The sequence below is a fragment of the Branchiostoma lanceolatum genome, chromosome 18 (assembly GCF_035083965.1).
Source record: "Branchiostoma lanceolatum isolate klBraLanc5 chromosome 18, klBraLanc5.hap2, whole genome shotgun sequence".
NCBI classification, from domain to species: Eukaryota; Metazoa; Chordata; class Leptocardii; order Amphioxiformes; family Branchiostomatidae; genus Branchiostoma; species Branchiostoma lanceolatum.
Window position 1 is genome coordinate 2828397 of NC_089739.1, and position 19156 is coordinate 2847552.

At 40.5% G+C, this 19156-nt stretch overlaps 1 protein-coding gene across 1 annotated transcript in view; it reads right to left on the bottom strand.

Annotated features, from left to right (window-relative positions):
• Positions 1-13479, bottom strand: part of LOC136423774 (G-protein coupled receptor 54-like) — a 29507-nt gene extending 16028 nt beyond the window's left edge. Inside the window, exon 1 of the mRNA XM_066412059.1 lies at positions 13017-13479. Coding sequence (XP_066268156.1) covers positions 13017-13406 — 390 coding nt within the window. The 5' untranslated portion in view covers positions 13407-13479. The remainder of the gene's footprint in view (positions 1-13016) is intronic.
• Between the last annotated feature and the right edge of the window lie 5677 nt (positions 13480-19156).

Sequence of the window (19156 nt, forward strand, 5' to 3'; positions counted from 1 at the left end):
GGATCATGCTCTCCGGGAAATTGTGAAATCTAGACCCTCTGAAATGCTATTTGCTGCAGTTTAAAGGAAATTTCCAGGAAGAGTAAGCAATAGCTAATTGAAAAGGTTTCAGCTTGATTTTTGGGGGGACGTCGCCCGCCCGACATATTTCTTGCCGGAGGCGCGACATGCTCAAGCAGGAAAATGTCTAAATGTCTCGACCCATTGAAACGCTAGTGCCTGAATTCTGAGGGGCAAATCTTGCCATTAGAACGAACAAATACAGAAGGATTTCAGCTTGAATTTTTGGGGACGACGCCGCCCCAACACATGTGCGTGTGTGTGTGTGTGTGTGTGTGTGTGTGTGTGTGTGTGTGTGTGTGTGCCGTCTGCGTGTGTGAGTACGTGTGTACGTGTGTATGTGTGTGTGTACGCGCTAGCATACGTGTGCGTTTTTATTGTCCTTCAAATCATCAAGTTCAGTTCATACCTCTTTGTTCAGTATATTTTCGCTGTAATTTACGTATTACTACGTACTACTACAGGAGCGCACATCTTCAAGGGCACAGAAGCATGCATCTGAAACACCAGAGTTTGTTTTATCGATTCAGTTGCACGCTCAATCCGCAATGCCAATTCTACCCTGACCGTAGCCGATCTTGAAGGTGTAATTCCAAACCGGCGATTCATCGAATTACAAGGCCTCACACAGCTCTCCCACTAATCTTCCTGAGTACAAAAATTAAAATTTTCATTCTTCATACCATTATTACTATGTTCGTCCACCCTCTAATAGTGAACATCTTTACCTCCCCGCGGTTAGAATAATGATGATTCTAGGCTTTGCTGTAGGTCAACGTTATAGTGGAAGCATGCTTCGCATGCAACGTCATAGTGGAAGATGCCATGACATTTTCGAAGTAGGCATTGTACTACAAAGAGCATTCGGTAAACGTACCAAAATCGCAATCCCAGATGCTTTAAAAGTTTCTCTTAAGCACTTTGCTTCAGTTACGTTCCGAAAAAAGGTGATGATGTTCTTAGAATTGCTAATGAAAATTACGTGAAAATCCAAAAAGCTTTCGATTTTTTTTCTCTTTAGCACTTTGCTTTGCTTACCTTGCAAGAAATGTTAAAGGAAATGGCGTCAAAATCCAAGCATAGTTCCTTTGCTTCGATTTTGGCATATGTTCCATGTAAGACATCACGAAATCGCCGGCATGCGCACCCAAGCGCGTGGGGCCGTAGCGGGCCCTGGTCCGTGGCCGTGTGGTGTCGACGCCTGCCTGGCGTCGTCTCGGGGTCGTGTAATTCGCCGGCATACGTAGCCGGATTTTGACGCTATTTCCTTTGGCATTTCTTGCACACCTAATATTTCACGGTTAGCACTATATCATACTTTGAATTCATAATCTACTACAGCTAAGTACTACTAAAGTGGGAGCAGCGGAAGGTCAATGACTCGGACTTCTTGCCGATGCATCTAGAAATAAGAAACATCATACAAAGTGGCTACGAATTGATTTAAAACGTTTCCAGTTCACTTACCGCACTGGATTGCTACCACTCATTTGGAGTAGCCTTGAGCCGAAGACCGCAAACATAGTGTAGATGGCGCGCAGGGTTGGGAAATATTAAGTGGTTTGATGGAAAAGCGTATATAAATTGCAAATGAAAGCACGGAATCGAATATCTGATACATTCCTGAAATATGACGAGTTGTTGTGAATTTTTTACTTGCATAGTCATTTTGTGTTTATCTATGTCTTTGTATTCATGGTGGCGTAAACAGGAGTTTTGTCAACTTGCGTTCGCCATCACTCTATCTCCAGTCCTTTGTGCATGATGTCAAAAAAAAAAAAAAATGAAAGCTCTCGTCTTGCGATGCGAGGAAATCTCACTCTTATCTAATGCACTCCATGTCCTGAGAAGTAGGACAGTTCGCAACCTTGAAAAATAAGAGTGCATTTTAAGACACTCTCACCTTTGCGTGATTGCGAATTGTAAAAGTGAAAGTTTACAACTGACAGTTATTAACACCAATCAAGAACGACGGTACGTCCACCTTAAGTATATACTTAAGGCTTAACTTTTGAAAATGCTAGAAGGCCATATTGATTTGATTATATGGATGGCATCCACTGGGGACTCCAAAACTGATGCGAGCGTGCGAGTAAAAAAAGCTTGGCAAAAAAGGAAGTTGCCTTCATTGTGATATCTACGTGGTCAGGAACGTTGAGCAAAACCAAACATTATACCAAAATATAGATTATTTATTTTTGTTGCTTCAAAACGTATTTCTTGACTTTGATTCAGAATTGACTTTTGCATTCTACGATATCAGTATCCGTTTTCCAAATATCTTTTCTTACAATTAATTAACTGCATGCATTTTATAATTTTGCAGCTGACAGATTTACAGTCATGCTACTTTACACGAAATAACAGTTACTCAAGCAACTGGGTAAATTTTGGAAGCTATTTTTGACGCTTACATCAAGCTACTTTAACGTAATGAAAACTTAACCTAGTTGACATTTTATCGCTCTATATTTGAATTTTTTGGTTGAAACCATAAACTTACAGTTGTTACAAGTTTTAAGAAATGTCCATTCTATTGCGGCTGACTAGATTCACAGATATGTCTTTAATTGCATATACGCGAAACCTTCTTCACGTGGGTATCGCAACACATAAATATAATTGGACCTCATATCAACTCGCACAAAGAGATACGCTAGCAGATCTCTACCGTATATTGTAAAACTCATGAACACTAAGATGTAATGGACTTTTTATGTATACAGTATAGTGTCGATATTAACGTGCCGTAATATTTAATTGTTGTATTAGTATTTTATTGAGTGTATAAGAGATCCAACGCTATGTAATGAATTCCGCAATTCAGCCCTTTTGGGCTGCGAAGAGATAAATCAGTCATACAATATAAAAATTGACTTGGAAATTGGTAGAATTCTTTCTTTATCTAATATCCGTAGATTACCTATAATCATACTCTTTGTCAATTCTTTATACCGTTCTTTACTTGGGTACCGCACATTGACTCGGGAATTGGTCACATTCTTTCTAAGTGCAGGGTCCTTAGATAGTTGTTTTAGAAAATTCTTCATGGGTATCTACTTTTGAAATGCCAGGTCTTTGGTTCACTTGGGTACGGCCAATTGACTTGGAAATTGGTAAAATTCTTTCTTAGTGTGGTGTCCTTAGATTACCAAGTCTAAGACACTTCTTCATAGGTATTTCCTTTCGGGATGCCAGATCGTCGGTTTACATGGGTACCGCCAATTGACTTGGAAATTGGTAAATTCCTTTCTTAGTGCAGAGTCCTTAGATTATCAAGTCTAAGACAATTCTTTATAGGTATGCACTTTTGAGATGCAAGGTCGTCCGCTACGGTTCATTTCATATCTTCTGAGGAATCTCAACTAAAATGGTAGTCCTATAGCCTTTTTGAGGCCATAGGATCAGTGGGTAGTTATCGTCTTGTCTAGGGCAGGATATTGAAAGACAGAGCCTAATCTTCTTATCCCATTGCCTTTTAACATCGATGAATTCCTTCATATCAGAGGATTCGAACCCAGGATCACTTGGTTCTGGGCCAAACACCCTAACCGAAACGCCAACATGACACCACGCCCCAAAAATGAGATTGATTAAAGGGGCCCAAAGCAATATTATATATATCAGGGCCGGAAAATAATATTTTGAAATACAATTTATTCAGTCATTTCTACACAATGAAAAGTTCAAACAACATTATCACAATGTATAGCGATGTCCATGATGCAACAATACGACGTCTTTGTAATGTGAGAACTCACTGAAAATCGTCGCTGGGGTTTTTGTAGGCTCACGAAGCTAAGGGGATTATCGTATGGCAAGTTTTTTTCGAGTTTGTAGAATGCTTTCAGTATGAAGTTATTACGCAAATGAAGCAAACAGTGTTAGTTAATGTCAATACAATAACGATTTTATAATCTTTTTCCATCTTTTTGGCCCTAATATTGCTTGAGGCCCCTTTAAGCTGATGAGCTAATTAAGGTGGGTTGAAACTGAGATGAAAAAAAAAAATGTTTTATGAAATGATTTGGAGTGAGGAAAGTGCGTCATATCAGCAAATAACATAACATCGTGGGTCCTTTCGAAGGGTATTCAGATGCATTGAGCTGGTGGATATGAATGAGGCGTTGTATTAGTCCACTTACTTGACGGTGTATATTTATATAGAGAAACCTGGATGGTAGCTACACAAAGCTGCTACGTGCTGCCCTGAACATTTCCCGGAAGGAACACCACACAAAGGACCTGCTATATGCAGGGTTTACCCCCCACATCTCAAGTCATCCGTGAGAGGAGACTACGTACGTTTCGCTGGTCATTCCTGGAGGAGTAAGGTAGAGATCCTCAGCGACGTTCTTTTGTTGGCACCAAAACACGGACATGCAAGTGTAGGCAGACCTTAGACAACCTACATACAGTAGCTGTGTTAGGATGCAGGCTGCAATTTAGAAGCACTACCGAAAGCAATGGAGGACAGGGAGGATTGATTGGAGGAGGAGGGTGATGTTCATCCGTGACACTCTCACGACAAGATGATGAGATAATGATGTATATGAAGAAAAGCTTAAATTAGTAGAGGGATTCTACTATTGATTCATTCGTCTTAGGAACCCCAGGCTATACTCAGTCTTGTATATCCAAGAAATTGATATTGATAGGTAGGAAAAAGTTACAGAAGTAACAGCCAGAGTAATAATAAAAAAAGAATTGCAGGAATGATGCTTTCAAAAAAAACTGTCAGAACCGGGAATTGAATGATATTGAATATAATGCATAGAAGAAAAGGGATGCTTTGCTGCAAATTCAGATTATTGAATAAAATTGTTTTAATGGTTGAATGCATTATCGTCAGTTGTCACATGGTTCTTGGTAATTGAAAGGCCGAAAATCCAGTTATTAGAGAGAAAGCTTGCTCTATGTGGTTCAACGTCTCACGAAATATTCTACAGTGAAATAGTAAATTTAGAACGTTATTTTGCAGCACGAGTTATTGCTTGAGCGCCGTGCTTTAAAAAACGTCATTGCAGCATGGCTTATCGTAGGTAAAAACTGCATCAATTTTTATATCCGTGTGGTTTGTATCCGCGCCGTTGACACAACAGTGGAATTTTGAAGCTCATTTAGTATTGCCAGCACCTATGATGCGCCCGTAGGCATAATCAGTTCTAAATCAGTCCGAAAGCTTGTTAGTGTTGTTATGTACCGTCGCCATTAAGTGTAACGCTGCAAAAAGTATCAACAAAATCGGTTTTATATCATCCAAGCTGTTGGCAACGGCGACTGATTCTAACTCATGACAGGAAGAGAAATTACTGGTAACGAAACATTGAAGATTGCCTCTTCCTTCTTCATTAGGTTTTACTTTGAAACAGTATCAGCAAAATTATTGGTAATGAAACACTGAAGCTCTTTCGGGATGTTACCTTTCTTCATCATTAGGTGTGAATCTCCAACATCGGCAGCAGAAATCAGTTTAATATCAACCAAGCTGTAGGCAAAAGTGACTGAGACGGCAGGCAACCAGGGGGAGACATTACTGGTAACGAAACACTGAAGCTTTTTCGGGATGCTACCTTTCTTCATCATTAGTGAATCTCCCACAGCGGCAGAAAAATCAGTTTTATATCAGTCAAGCTATAGGCAAAAGCGACTGAGATGGCAGGCAAATAGCGAGAGAAACTACTGGTAACGAAACACTGAACCTATCTGCATCATGAGATGTGAATCTCTAACAGCGTCAGCAAAAATCTGTTTTGTATCAGCCAAGCTATAGGCAAAAGCGACTGAGATGGCAGGCAAATAGCGAGAGAAACTACTGGTAACGAAACACTGAACCTTTCTGCATCATAAGATGTGAATCTCCAACAGTGGCAGCAAAAATTAGTTTTATATCAACCAAGCTGCAGGCAAAAGTGACTTAGATGGCAGGCAACTAGCGAAAGAAATTATTGGTAATGAAACAGTCACGCTTGTTTGTAGTATCTACTTCCTTCGCCATTATGTTTAGTAGATATCAGTAAAATCGTCCGAGTTTGATGAGAAAAAGACTTGGTTAGCTGGACGACTCGACTAGAGAGACAGGACCTCCCCTGACGAAGCCTCCAGCTTAGAGCAATGTTATAAAGTGGCCCAACGAGGAATAAATGATCTTCTCCCTCTTCAGTCATCATGTATCTCCAGGGACCTTCGGGAGGTGCCAATTTGTTTTATCAGTATATATGTTCAACTAATGCTTTCTACTGGGAAGCCACAAGTGGAGGCAGAGGAACGATTGCATCGTTAAATGTCAGACGACAGCGTTGAGATAAACAGTACTCATACAACGCTGATGACTGAAACACGCATCGTCTGAAGAACTCCAATAACTGTTTCATCTAATTCATCTCTTACCAATTAAGGTGCGGGAGTTACGGTCCTCAAGTGTGCAGGTCTTTATGATACGGAAACCGTCGTTCTTCTTGAGGTGTGTTGATACACGATTGCGAAGGAGCAGATGCTCAGAGAGTTACGTTCCTCGAGTGTCCAGGTCATTAAGAGACGAAAGCCATCGTTTTTTTTAAGTGTGTTGACGCACGATTGCGATGAGGCAGATGCTTTCAAGTATCCTCAGCTGTTGCAATTAGGTGTGATTTAATCAAGATGTGTACACGACGTCCATCACCTTATTCCATGAATAGAAACACGTTTTTCCCCCCGGGTATGTCAAGACACTATTGGTTTTACTTCACTTTTTGACAGAGATGGCCGACGTGGTACTGTACTCAAGTTTTCCATAGCTTATTTCAACAGTGCCACGTACAGGGAACAATACACCTGGGTGGGGTGAGGAAAGTCGTGTTGTATATCAGTCAAGCTGTATGCAAAAATGACTAAGATGGCAGACAGCTAGCGAGAGGAATTACTGGTAACGAAACACTGAAGCTTACTCGGGATGCTACCTCTCTTCGTCATTAGGGGTGAATCTCCAACAGCGTCGCTCCAAAAAAATCAGTTTTATATCAGTCGAGCTGTATGCAAAAGTGACAGAGGTGGCTGGCAACCAGCGAGAGAAATTACTGGTAACGAAACACTGAAGCTTTCTGCATCATTAGGTGGGAATCTTCAACAGCGTTACTAACAAAAAAAATCAGTTTTATATCAGTCAAGCTGCAGGCAAAAGTGACAGAGATGGCAGGCAACCAGCGAGAGAAATTACTGGTAACGAAACATTCACGCTTGTTTGTAGTATACTGACGCGTATGTAAGTGCCTTCCTTAAGGCACAATATCGGTGGCGCCAGGGGGATTCGAACCCGGGACCGCTGGGTTCTGGACCGAACACCCTGTCGTTACGCCATACGACACTATGGGTTACTACGGCATGTTCTTGTACTGTATTGCGACTACAGCAATGAACCATCTCTTTATATTCTTTGAAGAGAAATTCAAACGTGTTTTTCCTCCCGAATGTATCAAGGCACTATAGGTTACTACAGCATGTTCTGGTATCATATTGCAACTACAGGTCAGCAATGAACCAACTCTTTTTTATATGAAGAGAAACGTGTTTTTTTTAATCCCCGTTATATAAAGAAACTATAAGTTATATCACAGCATGTTCTGGTACTATATTGTAACTACAGCAATGAACCATCTCTTTATTTTACTAGCAAGAGACGTGTTTTTCCTACTGGATATATCAAGGCACCATAGGCTACCACAGAATGTTCTGGTACTGTATTATAACTACAGCAATAAACCATCTCTTTTTATCATTCTATGAAGAAAAACGTGTTTTCCTCCCGGATGTTTTAAGACACTCTAAGGTATCACAGCATGTTCTAGTTGTGTATTACAACTACAGCGATAAAGAAAGAAATGAATGCCCAGGAGGTAGCAGTGGACGGGTCCATACAGAATTTGGGTAATCTCAAATTCTAACAAGTTTCGGTGTGCTAAGCTCAGTCTTTATTGATAATACCATTTAACACCACATGAGGACTTTCATGCTAAGCAATGACGATCATTTTACTGCAGGAATAGTAGTGAAGTATCATGTACATGTACTGTCACTAATGGCTTTCCTCACACCAACCAACCAACCAACCAACCAACCAACCAACCAACCAACTAACTAACCAACCAACCAACCAACCAACCAACCAACCAACTAACCAACCAACCAACCAACCGACCAAACATCACAATCCACAGCCTCTGAAGTTATACTGTCCACTAACAGACAAACATACAGACATCATCGAAAACATAACTTTGGCGAAGCTAAATATGATTTTGAAAATACCAGTGTCCCGATACATTTCAGTTTTACATTGTTACATAGTTTCTGCTGAATCCGGATCGTAATCAGAAACACAACATTGGTTTTCTTTTGCCTTATCTCGTTCTGAGTGTTACGGCACTGACGCACTTCTGAAAATTCTTGGATAAGGCCTCAAGGTCTGCCTGACGTGGCATAATTGTTCATCACTCATTCTCACTCTCTCCAATAGCTTAGTCAGCCGTACGGGCAGCATAGCGTTCAATAAACTTAAGGTTCTCAACTGATGGCGATCTTCTGCCAGTCCGGCCATCTGGTTGGCTTTACCGGTCCAAATCCGTGATCCATGACCGACGGGAACTTCCCCGCGGCCATGCGCCTTCCGCTTTTCCATGGAGAACTGTGTGTGAAAGTGTTCCTTTCGCCCTAGACGCATGGCCACACCACTGTAGTTTTTTCCTCCTTAACTACGGGCAAGAAACTGTCAATTTGGCCTTGCGAAGAATAGATGCGTTTCATGACTTCTTTGTTTGTGGTATGTGATTTCCAGTGCACCCGTAGCAGTCTGCGTATGATTCTTCATACCACGAAAGAATGTTCATGTGCAACATAAATTGTTTCGACATACACGAAATATGAAATATGAACAGGTGAACTACAACATTTACTTTTCTTTGACATTATATTGTGGGATCATTACGCAAATGTCGCACTTTTGCAACTCATTTGATAAAGATTCAAGGTCTGCATGAAGTGGCATAATTTCCAATACTTCTAAATAATGTTCAAGTAAAACATAAGTTGCTTCGACATACGCGAAATGTGTAATATGAACAGGTAGACTTCAACGTTTATTTTCCTAGGCATTATCTTATAGGACCATTACACAAATGTCGCACTTTTGCAACTCATTTGATAAAGATTCAAGGTCTGCATGAAGTGGCATAATGTCCAATACTTCTAAATAATGTTCAAGTAACACATAAGTTGCTACGACATACGCGAAATGTGTAATATGAACAGGTAGACTTCAACGTTTATTTTCCTAGGCATTATCTTATGGGACCATTACACAAATGTCGCACTTTTGCAACTCATTTGATAAAGATTCAAGGTCTGCATGAAGTGGCATAATGTCCAATACTTCTAAATAATGTTCAAGTAACACATAAATTGCTTCGACATACGCGAAATATGTAATACGATCAGGTAGACTTCAACGTTTATTTTCCTAGGCATTATCTTATAGGACCATTACACAAATGTCGCACTTTTGCAACTCATTTGATAAAGATTCAAGGTCTGCATGAAGTGGCATAATGTCCAATACTTCTAAATAATGTTCAAGTAAAACATAAGTTGCTACGACATACGCGAAATGTGTAATATGAACAGGTAGACTTCAACGTTTATTTTCCTAGGCATTATCTTATGGGACCATTACACAAATGTCGCACTTTTGCAACTCATTTGATAAAGATTCAAGGTCTGCATGAAGTGGCATAATGTCCAATACTTCTAAATAATGTTCAAGTAACACATAAATTGCTTCGACATACGCGAAATATGTAATACGATCAGGTAGACTTCAACGTTTATTTTCCTAGGCATTATCTTATGGGACCATTACACAAATGTCGCACTTTTGCAACTCATTTGATAAAGATTCAAGGTCTGCATGAAGTGGCATAATGTCCAATACTTCTAAATAATGTTCAAGTAACACATAGATTGCTTCGACATACGCGAAATGTGTAATACGATCAGGTAGACTTCAACGTTTATTTTCCTAGGCATTATCTTATAGGACCATTACACAAATGACGCACTTCTGCAACTCATTGTATAAAGTTTCAAGGTCTGCCTGAAGTGGCATAATTGCCAATACTTCTAGATAATGTTCAAGTAACACATAGATTGCTTCGACATACGCGAAATGTGTAATACGATCAGGTAGACTTCAACGTTTATTTTCCTAGGCATTATCTTATAGGACCATTATACAAATGACGCACTTCTGCAACTCATTGTATAAAGTTTCAAGGTCTGCCTGAAGTGGCATAATTGCCAATACTCCTAGATAATGTTCAAGTAAAACATGAATCGTTTCGACTTACGCGAAAGATGGAAGATGAATACTCTCCAAGCAGAGCATGGGTTTCGGCTTAACCCTTGGGTTGGCTATACAAAAAAAATGACAAAGTAGAAAGCCCGACAAAAACGTCTAAAAACACGTCAAAAACCAGCCGAAACCCATGCTCTGCTTGGAGAGTAGAAGATGAACAGGTAGACTTAAACATTAATGTTGCTAGGCATTATCTTGTGGGACCATTACGGAAATGACGCACTTCTGCAAATCCTTAGATAAGGCCTCAAGGTCTGCCTTAAGTCTGTACAGACGCAAAATATGAAAGATGGACAGGTATACCTTTATCTTATCTAAACTAATATGAAAGATGAACAGGTATACCTTTATCTTATCTAAACTAAACATCCTCTCTATCTTTCAGGCTCATAGCTAACGAGCCGTAGGGGCAGATTGTGTTTGGGGTTCGTCTTCTTCTTGTTCTTCTGGTCCACTGATATCAGACTCACTATCCGCAACACTATCTTGATCTATTGCACTCATATCCTGTCTGACTTTACTTTCATTCCCTAAAATAGTGTCACCGGAATGATACTCCATGGAAATTTCTTCCCCGATATTAGGGAAGATGTCGTCCATACAATCAAGATCACTATGGAGAAAGAACAAGAGACAAGGTTTCAGGTAACAAATATTTTATTCTATAAAGTATTGGTTGAGACAACTAGACAGCATGATAATCCTTTGCAAGCAGATGCAATGTTACTCAATAGAGAGTGGATAAAGATAGTCTATAGGGGAGTCTATAATGTTAAACATCATGCCAGTGTAAGCAATACTATACAATAGTGGTCTTACATCGACTCAAAGTCTGGGATGTTGTCGTGCACTTGGTCGAGGTCGGGGAACTCGGCCTCGGTCTCTGACACCTCTGCACCAGCGGAGGAGGAGGGGGATCTTGGGGAGAATGGAGTGCTCCGCAACCAGGTGGCCATCGCGTTTCTACTGCTGCCGATGCCCTTCTCCGCTGATTTCTGCCTCTTCATGTACCTTCCGTTCTTGTAGTTTGCTTCAAGGTTAAGTTTTTTTTATTCGCTTTTTTGTCAGTGAAGAGTCGGTGAAGTTTATAATGTCCAGCAAGTTCATGCAAAATCAAATGCACTCACTCAAGTCTGTTACATCCGCTTTTTACCTGCTCAATGGTCTAGTGGGTAGAGTGTTCGCCTTGCATACTGTAGGTCGTGAGTTCAAACCCCGGCCGGGTCATACCAAAGACTCTAAAAATGGCACATAATGCTTTCTCTGCTTAGCACTCAGTATTTGGCAAAGAGTATGGTAGTTAACACACGCCACTACCAGTGGACTAGCCCCCTGCTGCAGTGACTTGCACAAAGTTGTGTGGCCCAAAGGGCTAATGAAATGGAGATGAGCGCCGCCCTGTGGCTATGCACCATCTGGTGCGGGGAGGACTTTAAATAACTTTCAACCTTACCTACACAAAACTGAGGACAACAATGAACAAGAGCTACCTACCACTCGACTACAAAGCCTACAAAGATATCAAAACCGGAGGTTCCGCTGCAGTACCATACAAAGCCACTATGGAGCTCATAATCTAATTTTCTCTTCCTTATGATACCAACAAACAAAATATGATAATAATAATAATGATAATAGTCTTTCTTGCATATTCCTGCCCAAAAGGGCTAAATGCACAGGAGACCACATGTGGCCAGTAAGAAACATGATGCAAAACATAAGTTGATAAAATGCTACACTAACATTAAAAACTAAAACATGCAAACTGTGGGCTATTGCTAAACTAAATGATGATCATGTAGTAGTTTCTTATAATAAAGATCAATCCACAACTTCTCAAGCTATAGAAAAAAGGAAAGTGATCTCGATCCAGTTTTAGATAACTGAAGAGCTACTCTTCCACTGGTCGTGGTAGAGAAGACAGACGCTATGTATATTTACAGGTTCATTGTATAGGGGAAATTCCCCTAGCTCGTTTCGATAAGCACAATGAGCAGTGGACCACACGCGGCATATATATTAACGTCCCGTCCTACGGACTGTGACCCTTTCCGGTAGCGTGCATGTCGGGTGAGCTCCAGAAGCAAGATCACTAACCACTGGACTACGCACGCAGTTATACTGTTCACAAACACAGAAACACGCACACCTGGAAACATAACCTTATTTATAACGGTAAGTACATCAAGATGCTTCTCTGCACTAGCCTGGCGCCAGTAGTCGGCTTAGGGGTGTTTTCCCGGGCCCAGTCTGCTTGTGATTGAGCCGTTTCCGTCAGCCGTTCACTTAGCTACCATATCGAGTTTTGCAGCCTTTCCTACTTTGGCTGCCATAGACGTTTTTGCCGCTAAGTAATTCAATCCAAGGCCGTAAACCCACACCCCGAGCGGGCTAAGCTGTCTGGGTGGGCGGACATCACTCCCAGCGCCGTAGAGATATCGGGGAGCCCCCGATGGTATGGTTTCCAGGCTAGCGTGAAATAGAATACATCAGCGTATGCTTATCACTCAGTCCTGACCTATCTATATAAGATAGAAGACAAAACGAGATATGTATGATGATTCGCACCTACCTGCATGAAATAGAAAACAAATTTGCAGATAAACTCTCCGAAGTTCCAAGACACGGTTGTGAGCTTGGCGGCTGAGAAGGGCACACAGCAGATGAGAAAGGCCAGGTCCGTCACGGCCAAGTTCACGATGTAGTAGTTGGTGACGGTCCTCATCTCCTTGTGACGCCACACCAGGTAGATGACCAGGGCGTTCCCGCTGATGCCCACCAGGCAGATGATGGAGAAGGCGGCGGGGACGACGATCTTCACCGCCGCCTGGTCTGGCATGACCGCCTCGGTGGCGTTTTCCGAAGTAACGTTCAAGCTGTCAAACTGCAATGACTCGTTTAGTGTGGCATTTGCCATAAAATCATTTCCAAAATTAAACTGAAGCGATTCGTTCAGCGACATTTTAGGCCGAACGATTTTCTTAAGCTGTACGCTTAGCAAGAAATGACCAGCGATTCAAAAGCCTACATTCTACAAGCGCACCGGAAGGCAATGTGTTGGGACCTCACTCGCGCAGTGTACGTATCAAAGTAAATCACGTGGTCTGCATCCTAATAAGAAGAGACTCCAAAGTCTTACGTATACATAAAAGGAACGTGGGATTTTTCTGTGTCGAATATCGTTATGTAATATATATATTTACACACAATTACATATTTTCATATGGGTGGGATAGCCTATTGAAATCTATATTCCGCATTTTTGCACACACAAGCACCCACACACACAAACACACAAACTCAAACACCCACACACAAACATACATACATTACGTACATACACAAACGCACATACACACACACACACAACCACCCACACATGCACACACAAACTCAAACACCCACACACAAAATACATACATACGTACATACACAAACGCACATACACACACAGACACACACACACACACACACAAGCACCCACACATACACACACAAACTCAAACATCCACACACAAACATACATACATACGTACATACACAAACGCACAGACACACACACACACACACACACATAAGCACCTACACATACACACACAAACTCAAACACCTACACATAAACATACATACGTACATACACAAACGCACATACACACACACGCACACAAACACACATACAGAAACACACACAAGCACGATTGCAAAACCCACTGCAAACTAAGTTAAACTTTTTTTTGCAAACACATTAATACTGTTCCATGTAAGAGATTCCATTAGTGACATCTGTGACCCTAGCCTGTCATTATTTTCAGGATTTTCCTTATTTATTAAGCCCAATCATACAAGAGCAAACATGCCATGCATTTTGGTCGCAATGTGAAAGAGCATAATTAGACTTAGAGTTTGGCACTTTGGAGAAGAGGGTTAAATTAGCGAGGTTGGTAGAAATATGATATTCTTGGTCGATAAAAGAGTGTGCCATTAAACCAGGGGAGTTTCTGCCAAACATAAAAATAGGATGATTAGGTCTGTAGAAAATTGGTGCATTTGGGGGTACAGCGGGTAGCACGTATTCGCAATAACATTGAGGCTGTTACTTTTGGCCCCATTGCCCATTTTCTTGGTCCGTTAGTGCGTCTTGAGCGAGGTTATGTTGTTTGACTAGTCTGCTAGGCAAGTTTGCAAGTGCGATATTAAAGATTAAGAACATGACCTTCCCATTCTCTCACGGACTCCGATTCTTCATTGTTTAAACTTTCTAGAAACTGAACCAAACTTCGACAACTTCGAAATTCATGTCAGCTCTATCCACTAAGGAAGATTCATGAAAATCAATGGATAGTTTTATTATTAGCAATAATACCATACTGATGTTACAAGAGTGACATCCTTTAGGCAACTAATGCGAGCGTGCTTGAAACACAAAAAGTTGGACCTCCAAATATTGCCTTGATTAGGGAATGGTCAGGAAGGTTAAAGAAATGACCGAACACACAGAACATGGTAGATCTATACCAAACAAAGTGTAACATTTTATAGCTTCCTTGGTCCTGTGCTGTCTATAGTATGGTCGAAATGATCAACTCGAAATGATCCATATGATCAACTCATTGTTGGATGATCATCGTCACAAACCAGGGGCAATAATTAACCACACGGTACTCAATCACTTCATATCATTGAGATTGGTAGCCTAAGTTTACACAAGCTCTCGGTCGTAGGTTACTGACCCCCACCCCAAAATGGCGGTTACAGGACCTGCCGGCCGCTAGGAGCACGATTTGTCAGGCAATGAGATTGGTAGCTTAAGTTTACGCAAGCTCTCGGCCGGAGGTTACTGACCCCCACCCCAAGACTGGTAGGTACATGAAATCTGCCACCTGACTATATGTATGAGATGTCCGGAAGGCTAAAAGGCCTGTGGAAAACATGTTTGAGTAATTGGCAATAAGGAAAGTCCCCTGTGGTTAATTCTTCCATTGGACGACGTATCCATCTCACCGAGACTCCAGCGATTGTGCTCTAGCGCCACTTAAGTTCAAAGGTTATTGTCCCTTGGCTCTCTTTTCTAGCCTAATGACGTATTTACCTGTGCGTGTCATTTACGTGTACCCCCTGTGGTCCTAATTACTATTTCAGATCTTTTGAATCAATCATTCTCTCTCCAGATATCCGAACCTTTCTACGACTATTCCTTTCTGTGTCTTCCTATACTCCATCACAATATCACAACTACACCAGGGTCGGCCACCAACTCTGGTACTGTAAATGCAGAAATGTTCGCTGTGGGCTTATGTTTGCGGTTTTTGCGGAACTCTCAACCGCGAACCTTAAAACCACCGCGAAAAGCCGTTCCACGATGTGACAGTAGCGCTACTATCATTTTAAACGCGAAATCAAAACAACCGCGAACACTCCATTTTCTCCCAACCGCGAAATGAAAATCCCGCGATCATTTCTGCATTTACGGTATGTTGTAACGGATTTCAGTCATGATTTTAAATGGTGACGTACAAGGAAAGCCGTTGGGCTCGCGTATTAGGGAGTTTCTTTTATTCATTTAATGTTTTCATTCATTTTATTCTTACTTGTTATGGTTCACTCACCAAGGTTGCAAGGTCACCAGTATAGACCAGCCTACCGCTCACTAACAGTTCCCTATGCTATTTGAATCCTTAGCAGTGTCAACTTCGTTTCATTCACTTGTCTAGGCCTGACATACGAGAAGTTCTTCGCAACGTTTCAGAATTCTTGAAGGCCAAGGTTAACCATTTAGATGGACATCAGTTTGAGTTAAAGCACCCCCCTTCCTAACATATTGTATAAGATTGCTGAACTTCTTATCTTAAACAAACTTACAGGACCTTCAAGCAAAACAGAAGTCATTTGGCCGGCTAGGTAATTTGTCTGGACACGTGGGATTTCGGTTTTCCATTAAATGTAGGCACTCAGCCCACCCACGTTCCGCCCCTAGGCAACATGTTAGAACAAGTACAAAGTTTTGAATCATTTGTCATTTTCAGGCATCAAGTATTGTCAACAGTTGCCCAGAAAATGTATCACGACGATTTCATGCATTCGTTTTGAGCTAACGCACTGGGCACAATAAGAATTCACATCATAGAAATTATTCTAATTCTAGGGGGTCTAAACAATTCCGAAGCAAGTATTAGCGAAGGTGCTTTAACTATTTCCAGGAAATCACGGAATATTGCACACCAGGGAGGCGTACATTCATTGCATAGTATTATGCAGCATTCTGGTAGGTGAAATTAACACCTATCAGACAGTCGTTGTTAGCACCAGTCTACAACAATTTTCCATTGGAGTGTTACTAATTAGGAATCCAATATTTTTTCTGTTACTTTTCTTCGCTCGACGTCAAAATGTATCATAAAATCATTCATTTTACGACCGGCGTTGGTAAAAATGTATATGTTATGTGAATACAAATCCTAAAAACTACTATTGTAAGCGTTACGAATGTCTCCAATTGCTCTGCACAGCGTGTAATCAAACGGCATCCGATGGCACTTGCGCACAACTGTAACTTTTGTAGAGATCTGAAGGTTCCTCGAAAGGACTTTGTTTACTCCAGTTCATTTACTGTAATCTCAACTGCCTGAACGCTTAATCTGTTCACCATAAGCATCCTTTTATATATTTTGAGAGATGGTGAGTAACTGTTAATACGCATTTAATAATTCAAAAGATGACCTTGTAATATGGTATGCGCTGGGTATTATCTAACTCTCGCCGTAAGTGGTTTATGTAAGAGACATACTGTACTCTTTTCTAGACCCTTAAATTAACACATGCAAGCGTCAATCGCTTTTTGATCTACGAAAGAAAAGTAGCTAAAAGGTGTTCTGAATGTCTGCCCAAACTTTTGCGCATTACCAATTTTGACGGAAAACCTTTTTGCTTTTCAAGCATAGTATGTAATTAGCTCATACATTCCATGGATCCAATTCTAACTTCTTCCAATTCTAGCTGATGGGAAATTCATAACCATAACGCTTATCATGAATTAAGAAGGGGGCTTCTTTTTCATTAACGATTAAATACACAATTTGTCCTTATGAAGAGCATTTGGAACTCATTTGAATATTAATGTTCAATGATATAACCAAATCTTTTTTGATATGGAACAAAAGCTGTTAAAAATCAACATAATTATTATTCCATCTGGCACGAGGGGCTATTGTACAAACTTCTTTCCAATGGCATTTCAGGAAAAGTCTTTGATATAATCAAGGATTTATACAACCAGTCCGAAGCTAGTGTCAAAACTAAGACGGGCTTGACTGAAAATTTTCCTGTTGAAATTGGTGTACGTCAAGGTTGCGTTCTAAGCCCCACCTTATTCAACCTGTACATTAGTGACCTTATAGAGGAACTAAATGCAAAACACCTAGACGCCCCCCTGTTACAACTCTCAAAAGTAAATAGCCTATTTTATGCAGATGATATTGTTTTACTATCGGAAAGTAAGGAGGGACTACAGAACGCAATTAATACTCTTGGCCGGTATTGCCAACAATGGAAGCTGACTGTCAACCTGGCGAAAACAAAAATTATAGTATTTAACAAAAGAGGCCTTTTATTCAATAATCTTAGTTTTTCGCTATGTAATAAAGAGATAGAGATAGTTTCATCATATTGCTACCTAGGAATTATGTTTACAGCAGGATGTACATTTAGCGCTGCCACGAAAAATCTACAAAAGAGAGCCTTAAGAGCAATGTATAACATGAGAAGTACGCTTGGGGAGACTAGATCTTCTGTATCTCTGCATTGTAAACTGTTTGACACATGTATTGTACCGATATTATTGTATGGATCTGAAGTCTGGTGCAACAGTAATATGAATGACAAATCTCCGATAGAAACTGTACATTTAAAATTCTGTAAATATGTCCTTGGTGTTCGGAGGAACGCCAGTAACTTTTCATGTAGATCGGAACTGGGTCGTTTTCCGTTACAAATAGAGGCTCAAAGCAGAATGTACAGTTACTATGTTAGATTGGTTAACGAATTACATACAGATAGTCTTCAATACGAAGCTTATATGGTACAACAAGATCTAGATCGCCGAAAAACATCCTGCTGGTTATCTAATGTAAGAAAGATGTTAGAGGAGTCTGGTTTTGCCTTCCTATACATAAACGGTCCCTCAAACACACATTCGCATTCAAATGACCTAAAACAAAGATTAAAGGATATTTACATCCAAAAATTTAATTCAGAATTACACGCTAAAGGACGAAGAGAAAACGAAGGCAACAAATTAAGAACATACAAAACTTTCAAAAAAATATATGAAAGAGAAGCATATTTAAACATTGCAAACTTCGAACATCGCAGAGCGATGTGTAAACTTCGCATCAGTGACCACTCCCTACACATAGAATCTGGCAGGCAAAACCGTACCCCTCCAAATAATAGAACATGCGAATTCTGTGACGATTTATATGTTGAAGATGAAAGCCACTTTTTAATTGATTGTTCCTTATATAAAGATGAGCGGCAATCGTTGTTTAAGATAATAGAATTAGACAAGAAATGTACAAAAATGTCAAAACAGGATACTTTTATATACCTGATGTCATGTAAGAACGAATATATAATGGACAAAGTATGTAGTCATATTTCCAAATGTTTCAAAAAGAGAGAAGAAACTACTAGGTGATCATCATTTAGTTTAGCAAT